This window comes from Diadema antillarum, unplaced genomic scaffold, assembly GCF_040938485.1.
Source record: "Diadema antillarum isolate AM-2024a unplaced genomic scaffold, OU_Dant_1.0 scf00000220, whole genome shotgun sequence".
Lineage (NCBI taxonomy): Eukaryota > Metazoa > Echinodermata > Echinoidea > Diadematoida > Diadematidae > Diadema > Diadema antillarum.
The window spans coordinates 283,311-294,844 of NW_027271109.1; the positions used below are offsets into that span (position 1 = coordinate 283,311).

The following is an 11,534-nucleotide window of genomic DNA, read 5'->3' on the forward strand; positions in this document are numbered from 1 at the left end:
CCCCCCCCCCCCTCCTTTGCTACGCCGGTGGTTAGACGGGAGGGCGGAGTCTTTGGAAATTAAAATTCATGGACGTTGTGATTTTTTCCCCGATTTTTTCCTTTTCATCCTTTTTTTTTTTCACGAACCAAAAGTGTGTGTGTGTGTGTGGAGGGGGGGGGGGGGGGGGGAAGGGGCTACAGCCCCCTACCCCCCCCCCGGTTCCGCGGCCCCTGCTATACAGAAGTAATGAAATTTGCTGAAAGTCGGTACACTTAAAGGACAAGTTCACCTTCATAAACATAAGGATTGAGAGAATGTAGCAATATTAGTAGAACACATCATTGAAAGTTTGAGGAAAATCAGACAATCCGTTCAAAAGTTATGAATTTTTGAAGTTTTTGTGCAGTACCCGCTGGATGAGAAGACTACTGTAGTGTATGAATAACTTAGATGTCACATGCGTACAACAATATAAGGAAAATATAAAGAGAATTTCACAAAATTCCATCTTTTGAAAAAAGTACACATTCCCCTGACTCGTTACCGATAAATGTTATGGGTAATATTATTCCCCCTGCCTTTAGAAAGAGGCAAGTCAATTGCTCTTTTATTATGCGAAAAAAGTGAAAATATGTTGAATTTTCTTTTATATTTCCTTTATACTGTTGTACGCATATGACTCACAAGCTGTAGTAGTCTCCTCATCCAGCGGTTCCAACACAAACATTTTAAAAATTCATAACTTTTGCATCGATTGTCCAATTTTCCTCAAACTTTCACTGATGTGTTCTACTAATATTGTTGCATTTTCTCAATCCTTATGTTTATGAAGGTGAACTTGTCCTTTAAAGTTTTCGATTTCATTTCCGTTTCAAGCGGAGATGAACCAGATTAGTTTGTCTACTGGCAGTAGACATCAAGTTTACCAATACATACGGAAACAGGTACTCGCCATACTTTAACATCAGATAATGGATATGTAATATTTTAAAAGAAGCTCCAGAACAATTAGCCAAGTGTAAACATTCTACACTTATGAATGCGTCATGACCCGTAATATTCCCGTTCAAGCATGCCAATAAATTTCCCAACAAAGGCGCACAATGCGGTATATAAAAAAAGAATCCTCTGCAGTGTAAACACAATAAAGAGTAAACACAATAAAGATAGCTAGCTGATAAAACCCCCATGCTCCGTTTCATGTCAGCTTCCTCCACAGAGGTTAGTCTGGCTTCCAGACCCTCTGCCCATACTATTTCGCTATTCATGATATTGACGCCCTCAACGTCGAAAACTAGTATAGTTTAAGTTGATTTTGTCGCGCCTTTGCCTTCGGCAAAGGCGGCGACTTCGTTGCGGGGCGGCGACTTCGTCGCCGCGGAGTCCAGTCGGCAAAGGGTCTGGAAACCAGACTAGCACAGAGGTCGAGAGACAGAGACAGAGAGAGAGAGAAAAAGAGGGGGGGGGGTGATCTAGTCTGGCTTCCAGACCCTCCGCTCGTACCATTATGCTATACAGGATATTGACGATCTCAAAAAAAGAAGAAAAAAAAAAGTGGCGACTTCGTCGCGGAGGGCGAATTAGTCGTCGGAGAGGTAGAATTGGTGATTCTACCTCTTGTAAAACTATTGCAAAGTTTGGTGTACCTCAGGGTTTTGTTGGAGGCCCGCTGCTTTTTTCTCTGTATATGCAACCAACCAGTAAAGTGTTTCGCAAGCATTGTATTGGTTATCATTGTTATGCTGGTGGCATACAACTTGATTTGTCTTTTAAACCTTATGTGTCTTCATTGTCTCCCGCCATTGCCAAACTTGAAGCATGTTTGCAAGACCTGAAAATCTGGCTTATATCCACTGATCTTTCACTGAATGATGATAAATCTGAGTTTTTGTTATTAGGTTTCCCAATCATGTCAACATCGGTAGCACTTGCATTACTCCGTCAAAAACAGCCCGTAATTTAGGTGTTATCTTTGATCAGGAAATGTCATTTCGAAGTCATGTAACTCAAAATTTGTTAGGTATCATTTCCGTAATTTAAGTTTCATAAGGAAATATTTGTCTAAATATGCAGCTGAGATACTTATTCATGCTTTGATTTCTTCTCGGTTGGATTTTTCGAATTCGTTATTGTATATCAAATCTTCAAAAAAAAAAATCACAATACTTCAACGGTTGCAAAATTCTGCTGACCAGTTGTTAACTTTTACTAATGAGTTTAATTCCATATCACCAATTCTCCGTTCCTTACATTGGTTACCTGTAGAAGAAAATGATTATTTTCAAGATCCTGTTATTAATACATCATTCAGTTCACGCGAAGCCTACGTTCATCCTCAGATGCATTGTTACTCCAAACACACAGAGTATAAAACATGGATGGGGTGATCGTGCTTTTACCGTTATGGGACCAAAATTGTAGAATCACAGGATGGACCCTACCACGGGTCCATTTAAGGCAGCTGTCATCTGCACAACTTACGTATCTGTTCCTCTCACACTGAGGACTATAGTGCTGTCCAGTCTACAATGTTCGGAACAATAAACCGTATTCTTTATCTAACATGGTATGTGTTTGTTTATTGTTTGCCATTTCCTTCTCTGTTGTCATGTTTGAACATGACTTTTTATACTGTATATATCTATCTTTTCATTTTTGAAGCAACATGAGCACTGAAAGGTGGATCTGTGCTCTATGCAAGTAGCCATTATTTTGTAAAAGGAGTTTAGTTGGCAAAGGGTATGGAAACCAGACTAGGAGGAATCGTTGTTCGGTATGTTTGGTCCGGAATGCTCTCGATGTACCAACTTCACGGAAACCATAGTCTGGCTTCCAGACCCTCTGCCCATACTATTTCGCTATCCATGATATTGACGCCCTCAACGTCGAAAACTAGTATAGTTTAAGTTGATTTTGTCGCGCCTTTGCCTTCGGCAAAGGCGGCGACTTCGTTGCGGGGCGGCGACTTCGTCGCCGCGGAGTCCAGTCGGCAAAGGGTCTGGAAACCAGACTAGCACAGAGGTCGAGAGACAGAGACAGAGAGAGAGAGAGAAAAAGGGGGGGGGGGGTGATCTAGTCTGGCTTCCAGACCCTCCGCTCGTACCATTATGCTATACAGGATATTGACGATCTCAAAAAAAGAAGAAAAAAAAAAGTGGCGACTTCGTCGCGGAGGGCGAATTAGTCGTCGGAGAGGTAGAATTGGTGATTCTACCTCTTGTAAAACTATTGCAAAGTTTGGTGTACCTCAGGGTTTTGTTGGAGGCCCGCTGCTTTTTTCTCTGTATATGCAACCAACCAGTAAAGTGTTTCGCAAGCATTGTATTGGTTATCATTGTTATGCTGGTGGCATACAACTTGATTTGTCTTTTAAACCTTATGTGTCTTCATTGTCTCCCGCCATTGCCAAACTTGAAGCATGTTTGCAAGACCTGAAAATCTGGCTTATATCCACTGATCTTTCACTGAATGATGATAAATCTGAGTTTTTGTTATTAGGTTTCCCAATCATGTCAACATCGGTAGCACTTGCATTACTCCGTCAAAAACAGCCCGTAATTTAGGTGTTATCTTTGATCAGGAAATGTCATTTCGAAGTCATGTAACTCAAAATTTGTTAGGTATTGTGGCGGCAGGAAATATTATTTCCATGTAAATCAGTTACCAAATAGGGGTCCCACCCCTTGGTCGCCCTCAAGAAAAGTACTGTGTTTAAATAGGTATGGCACCCCCAAATCCCTTAGATAATCCCTCTGAGGAGAGGGGTAACATTGTGCCACACCAGCAGTTGGCACATCATCCTTTGTGAGGCAAGGACCACTTGCACCCCAGCAGAGATGTGTAGTGAAAAAGTCTGTGAAGTCAGGGACGGATAACAGTCGGTAAGTTATAACTCTGTCCAAATTTCTATATATTTGAGATGTGGCTGATCAAAGGCAGTTGCACGAAACATCAAATGTTATAATTTAGTCAATATTATTGTCTGTATATAGTATCTGTGTTCCTCATGCACAGAAAGGTTACATAGCAGAGGAGAAAATAGGAAGAAAGACATCTCGCAGATTGATATGATTTGTTCAACCTTTCTCTAGTAAATATTGATTGAGTATATGAGTGATTTAGCTGCTATATCTGTTTGCAGATATATAGGCAGAATCAAAAGCTATGATATGTCTTATATTGTTGCAATGAAGTGTCCTACTGTAGATGTAAGTTTGCTCCGGATACTATATGAAATGTGAATTGGCTTGCAGGAGCAGAGTGCAGTATATAACAAGTGCTGTGTGAACAGCTCCTAGCTGTAATCTCAGCTTTTAACCTTGTGTGTGAACATGACAGTATGAGTCACAGTGTATTGTATATAGCATGCTGTAAGAACAAAGAGAATACGATGCCCAAAGTTTGATACAAGTTCAGGTGTATGGGGGCAGTGTAGGTGGACAATGTCATTGTCCAGCCAAGAGGCAGTAAAACCCTCTGTACATAAATCGAGATTAGTTTAGCTTTTCAGACCCAGTTGCAGCATACTTTGCTTGTGGAGTTGGGTAGATGGCATATATCTTACAATTTAACTTACGACGTAGTTGTGGTATAATGAAATGATTCTTCATTATGCACTGTATATTTTCTATGAGCATATAAGCTCAGATGTAGTGAAGAAAAAGGCGAATTTTACCTTCCTATCGTGTTACGGGTCTGTGATGTAGAATAGTGCACCTCCTACAGAAGTTGTTTAGGAGCATCTTGATTGTATGTGCCTCTTCCAATGTTTGGGTTTGTAGCAGAGCAGGAAGGGATTAGCTCACTACGAAAAGAGGTCTGAACGAACAGGCTCTTTGTTTTATCAAAGATTTACCGCTCCTCTTATGTTCTGTACCTTGCTTCAGCCTTCTCTCTCTCTCTCTCTCTCTTCCAATTAATCCTCCATTTCCTTCTTTATTGCACTAAATGTAGTGTACTGTGGAAGTTTTATGCAATGCTGGAAGAAGCTTGCAGGTTTGGGATGTTAGTGAAAGAATATACTGACTCAGTTGAGCCAGGAGTATTTTAATAGGCTATGTATATACTGTACAAATTGTATGTTTACTGTTGAATAAGGTAACAGAATTAGTTGAATTGAAGAAGAAACAAAGAATTGCAACAAAGTACAAAGAATGCAGACGTTATTATGTATTTGTATTGTATTTTTTCTGTTCACTTGCAGTGAACCACGCTTATGTGCAGCCGATGCTTACACATGCCAGCTCGACGCTGCTAAAGAAGAACGCCAATAAAGATGCTATTAGTGTTTGAATAGTAAAGAAATTGGTTCCTGTGATCATTGGGCTCGTCGAGTGGAGAGTCTGATTGGTGCACGCGTGCGTTTGGACTGAATCTTAACCACTTCTGTGTAGAAGGCTCGCTTGAGTGCGAGATAACGCTACATAGAATAAGTTCACGACTAGCTGTTTACGACTACGAGATGGATGATGCGGCAACTCAATCGCTGAAACAGTCATGGTCAGCACACCAGGGATGGCTGTCGAGGCTATACAAGGAGCTCGAAGTGTTGATGGCTGACTTTGGAAATAAAGATGCGGTGAATGAAAAGTACCAGAAGTTGATAGGGGTATTTGTGCAGTATGAAGAAAAGTACCGCCAATATCATAGCACACTGTCTGGAGCTGAAGCAGAAGCCGCAGAAGCAAAGTTCAATGCCAGCGTCAACAATAAAGAAGAGTTCAACACTAGGCTACAAGGCTGGCTGGAGAAGGCGGCAGGACATCGAAGTGCTGATAAGGATGACGACAGGGCATCGGTCCATTCATCTGCGACATCGGTCCGCTCATCGACGTCATCGAGCATCAGGTCATCGAAGAGGTCGAACTCCAGTTCATCGTCGGCAAGGCTGAGGGAAGCTAGGGCCAAGGCAGCTGTAGCACGACTGAAGAGAGAGCAGCTTCAGCGAGCTCAACAGCTGAGGGAACAGGAGCTTAAACTTCAGCAAGAGATAGCGGCGATGGAGGCTGACAACGAAATAGAGGCTGCCGAGGTGGAGCTGCAGATCCTCGAGGAGGAGAGTGATGACGACGCACCTCAGGTGGACTCAGTACAATTTAAATATGACATGTCTCATAGTAGCCCTGTGAGGGAAGTAAAGGTAGGCCAATCAGGGGGTCATGATGTAAAGAGGGAGACAGTTAGTCACGATAGGGAAACATCTAATCCTGAGAATGCTAACAAAGTCAGAGATAGCTCTGACTTGAATCCCAGTGCTCCTGAATGGTTTCAGAAAGAGAGAAATGATGATGTAACTGGGGCCGGGATCGCTCCCGTAAATCAAATGTTCCAGGCAATTGATTTGGCTTTAAACATGCCTAAACCAGAAATAGCAGTGTTTGACGGTAATCCACTAGAGTACTGGGGATTTATCAATCAGTTTGAGACTACCGTAGCCTCCAAAACGAGTGATGAGAGAGTCAAGTTGACATATTTGATTCAGTACTGTAGAGGAAAGGCCAAGGAGAGTATTGAAAACTGTACTTTCTTGGATAAGGAAGGGTACCAAAAGGCTAGGGAGATACTAGCAGATCAGTTTGGGCAGTCGTACCAAGTGAGCCACGCCCACATGAAAAAGGTGCTGTCTCGGCAACAAATCAGACCTAATGACGGTGATGCATTGTGGGATTTGGCACGTGACATGAAACGGTGTCACATGGTGTTGTCTCAAAGGGGGTATGGGGCTGACATGAATAGCTCAGATAACCTTTTAAGTATCCAACAGTTGCTCCCACTACATCTTCAAGCAGAGTGGGCAAAGAGGGCGCACTCAATGATGTGCAAGGGGGTTGTTCCCAACTTTGAAGTCATGACTGCATTTGTAGAGGAGTCTGCAAAGCTCGCCACCAATATGTTCGGTCAAAATATTGGAAAGGCATTAAAGCCAAATGCAAACATCAAATCTCCAAAACCAAAGGCGAGCAACGAGATGATGTCATTTGCTACACAGGGATCTGGTAGCAAATTTACACCTCCATCCTCGGCTAGCAGTGAAAAGAAATTTGAGAGAAAATGTCAGTGTTGCCAGGGCAGTCATGACATACTATTCTGCCCAGTGTTCAAGAAGAAGTCCTTTGAAGAAAGGAAGGCATTTACGAGACAGGCAAAGTTGTGTGATAACTGCATGCAGCCAATGCACATGGCCGTCGGCTGTCTCGCAAAGCCAGCATGCCAGATCAAGGGATGTAGAAAAAGGCATATCTCACTGCTTCATCCTCCTGATAGAGAAATGAGACAAAGTCAGGCTAACAGGCAGAATGTAATTGAGCCTCAAAACGCTGCTCATGCCAATCAGGGTGTTCAGAATCAGGATGGTCCAGTTGCTACTGATGAAGTAGGGAACAGGGGTGGTCAGACATACAGCGCTCATGCTTTCAGACAGAACGTACGTTTGCGAGTAGTGCCTGTTAGGGTAGAAGGTAATGGGCGAAGCGCAACAACGTGGGCATTGCTAGATGAGGGAAGTGACGTCACGCTATGTAGCAAAGGTCTAGCAGATGAGTTAGGGTTAGCTGGGAAGGAAGTAGATTTTCAGTTAACTACAGTCAATCAGCAGGCTTCGTCAAAGAAAGGGATGGAAGTAAGTCTCTCTGTAAATGGTGTTGACGAGGATGATGTTATTAACTTACCTCATGTATGGACTGTTGATTGCCTTCCCATATCCACCTCCTCATTCCCATGTAGTCAAGATGTGAAGCAGTGGCCACATCTTGAAGACTTACACTTGCCATCAATCGAGAGAAAACAGGTGCAGATTCTGATAGGAGCAGATACTCCGGAAGCATTCTGGGTACTGGAGCAGAGGCGCGGAGAAAGGAAAGAGCCGTATGCCGTTCGTACTCCACTTGGTTGGACTCTCTTTGGGCCAACATCTTCTCAGCAGAGATCACAACATGTGAGCGTAAATTTCACTCAGCTGCAGCCAGACCCACTGCAAAATCAACTCAAGCAGTTTTGGGAGGCAGACCATGGTGCATATCTTCTAGACAATAAGGTGGGTGACTCTGTAGAAGATAAGAGAGCTCTCTCCATGATGCAGAATAGTGCCATGCTCAGTGATGGTCACTATGAGATTGGTTTGCCATGGCGATCTTGTCCTCCGAGTCTTCCGAACAACAGGGGCCTTGCAGAGGCTAGACTCAGGTATCTCAAGAGGAAGCTTGAGAGAGATGATGTCCTCCGTGAGAAATACACATCTACTATGTCAGAGTACATAGACAAGGGTTACGCTGAGATTGTTGAGACTGAGGCAACATCACCAGAGTCTGAAGTAGAGGCAGAGGATGTGGTGTGGTATCTTCCACACCATCCAGTTTTCCACCCACACAAGCCGGGTAAGGCTAGAGTAGTGTTTGATTGTGCGGCTCAGTTTGGTGGTACATCTCTCAATGAGCAGTTGGTACAAGGTCCAGACTTAACTAACAATCTTGCAGGTGTTTTGATGAGATTTCGGCAGGATCACGTCGCTGTCATGGGTGACATAGAATCCATGTTTCATCAGGGCAATGCCCTTCAATTTCTGTGGTGGACAGACGGTTATCTACGACAGGATCCCCAGGAGTATCGCATGACTGTGCACACCTTTGGTGCGACATCGTCACCAAGCTGTGCTGGCTTCGCGTTGAGAAAGACTGCTGCTGATAACAAGGGTGATTACAATGAAGAGGTAATCAATACTGTTCAGAGAAACTTCTATGTCGATGATTGCCTGAAATCTGTCAACTCGAAGGAGGCAGCCGTGAGTCTTGTGCAAGGATTGAGAAGTTTGCTTGCCAAGGGTGTATTCCACTTGAGAAAGTGGATTAACAATGATCGTGACGTGTTGACCACAATTCCAGAGGCTGATAGGGCAGCTTCAGTCTTGAGTCTAGACTTGGAAGAGATGCCTGTAGAGCGCACATTAGGCATATTGTGGGATGTGCAAACAGACTCATTCAAGTTTGAGGTTCAGGTAAAGGACAAGCCGGTGACAAGACGTGGGATCTTGTCTGTTGCAAGTTCTCTCTACGATCCTTTGGGTTTTCTGGCTCCATTCGTACTTCCGGCAAAAATACTCCTTCAGAACCTATGCAGGCGAGATTTGAGTTGGGATGCAAAGGTTTCCCAGGAGGAAGGTGAACAATGGCGTGAGTGGTTGAGTGACTTACCCTTGCTGACACAAGTTCATATAAGAAGGTGTCTAAAGCCTGAGGGATTTCAGGAAATTGATTCCGCTCAACTCCATCACTTCTGTGATGCGTCTGAAGTTGGATACGCGGCGGTGTCCTACTTGCGCCTGACAGGCAAATCAGGCGAAGTACATTGTGCGTTTGTTCTAGGGAAGGCAAGACTAGCTCCCATGAAGGTGGTGTCGATTCCAAGACTGGAGCTGATGGCTGCCGTCCTTGCAGTGACTATGGACCAATGCATTAAGGGGGAACTCGAAATCAAAATCGACGAGACTGTCTTTTGGACTGACTCTACGGCCGTGCTGCAGTACATACGCAGCGAAAGCAGACGGTTTAAGACATTCGTCGCCAACAGAGTCGCACAGATTCACAATGCATCAACACCTAAGCAATGGAGGCACGTTGACACGAAATCGAATCCGGCAGATGACGGATCTCGAGGTCTGAGAGCATCAGAGCTTCTCAGCAATCAACGGTGGATCACAGGACCAGACTTCCTCAAGAAGGAAGAGAAGTTCTGGCCTGCGCCTCCAAAAGTGCTAGAGCTTGCACGAGATGATTCTGAAGTGAAGAAGGAAATCTTCGTGTTTGCTACTTCACTCAGAGGTACCATGCAAGATCTCCTTGGTCGATATTCCTCATGGAATAAATTGAAGCGGGTTGTGACATGGCTTCTCCGCTACAAGAGGTGGCTTCTTGCCAAAGCTAAGGGCGAGCAGATTGGAGAGCTGAGGTCTTCCTTGTCAGCAAAAGAGCTGATGCAATCTGAGGAAGAAGTCATCAAAATTGTGCAAAGAGGTGCGTTTGGTGATAATCTTGATGGCGAAGAACTGAAGGGCTGTGCGTTGAAAAAGCTCAATCCAGTTGTAGTTAACGGTATCCTTCGAATCGGTGGCAGGCTCGGTAATTCTCCCCTAGATTATGATGCGAAACATCCAATTATCTTGCCTCATGAACATCATGTTACAAGACTCCTCATCACGCACCACCATCATTTGGTAGGACACTCTGGGTCCGGTTTGACATGGTCGTCCCTAAGAACAAAGTACTGGGTGATGAAAGGAGGTGTAGCAGTAAGGAAGGTAGTAGGGAAGTGTTTCAGGTGCAAGAGGAGAAATGCACCGAGAGCGGAACAAATGATGGCAGAGCTCCCATCGCACAGAGTCACGCCAGACAAGCCTCCCTTTTCGTATGTTGGAGTTGACTACTTCGGGCCGATTCTGGTCAAACAAGGCCGTAGCAGGGTGAAAAGGTATGGTTGTTTGTTCACCTGTATGAACAGCAGAGCTGTTCATATTGAGGTTGCTCATTCACTTGACACAGATTCCTTCATCAATGCACTGCGACGATTCATCGCCAGGAGGGGCAAGCCAGAGAGAATTGTGAGTGATAACGGGACGAATTTCAGAGGCGCAGAGCGCGAGTTGCGAGAGAGCCTACAGGCACTCAATCAATTCAAGGTGAATAACTACCTTCTCGATCAAGGTATAAGCTGGACTTTCAACACCCCAACGGCAAGTCACATGGGTGGGGTGTGGGAGAGAATGGTGAGGTCGATTCGGAAAATTCTCGGCAGTCTCCTTGGTCAACAGACAGTGAATGACGAAGTCTTGTCTACTGTGTTGGTAGAAGTTGAAGGCATTCTGAATTCACGCCCCCTCACTCAGTTGAGTATGGATCCGCAGGACAACGAACCCCTGACTCCCAATCACTTGTTGTTAATGAGGCAGAGTCCCAGTCTTTCACCTGGCAAGTTTGATAAGGATGATTGTTACGGTAGGCGCAGGTGGAAACAAGTTCAGTACTTGGCGTCGGTCTTTTGGCGGAGATGGCAAGCAGAGTACTTGCCTTTGCTCCAAGGAAGACAGAAATGGCTGACTCCACGTAGGAATTTGGCCATAAATGACTTAGTCCTCGTGGGAGATGACCATGCTCCGAGGGGACAGTGGCCGCTTGGGAAGGTAGTCGAGGTGTACCCAGGGAAGGACGGGTTAGTCCGCCAGGTGGAAATCAAGGTTGGATCTAGATTCCTAAAAAGACCAATCTCCAAGCTTTGCCTGCTAGAAGCTGTAGATGGGAAATAAATCTACATCAGGTTGTTATTTGAGATCTCAGTTGAACATGAGTGTAGTATATTGTTTATCGATCGTGTTCAACCTGAGGTATTGTTATCATTTAAGTATGAATGATTGTTAAAATGCCGCTCCTAAGTAATATTGAAAATGACCCCTCTGTAGTAGGCTCATTGGGGCCGGTATGTGGCGGCAGGAAATATTATTTCCATGTAAATCAGTTACCAAATAGGGGTCCCACCCCTTGGTCGCCCTCAAGAAAAGTACTGTGTTT

General features: G+C 44.4%; 1 protein-coding gene across 1 annotated transcript; it reads left to right on the forward strand.

Annotated features, from left to right (window-relative positions):
• The first annotated feature begins 5,443 nt into the window (after positions 1 to 5,443).
• On the forward strand, positions 5,444 to 11,272 carry LOC139724536 (uncharacterized). The gene has a single exon (XM_071635670.1). It carries the CDS (start codon positions 5,444 to 5,446, stop codon positions 11,270 to 11,272), a length of 5,829 nt encoding a protein of 1,942 aa, XP_071491771.1.
• The last annotated feature ends 262 nt before the right edge of the window (positions 11,273 to 11,534 follow it).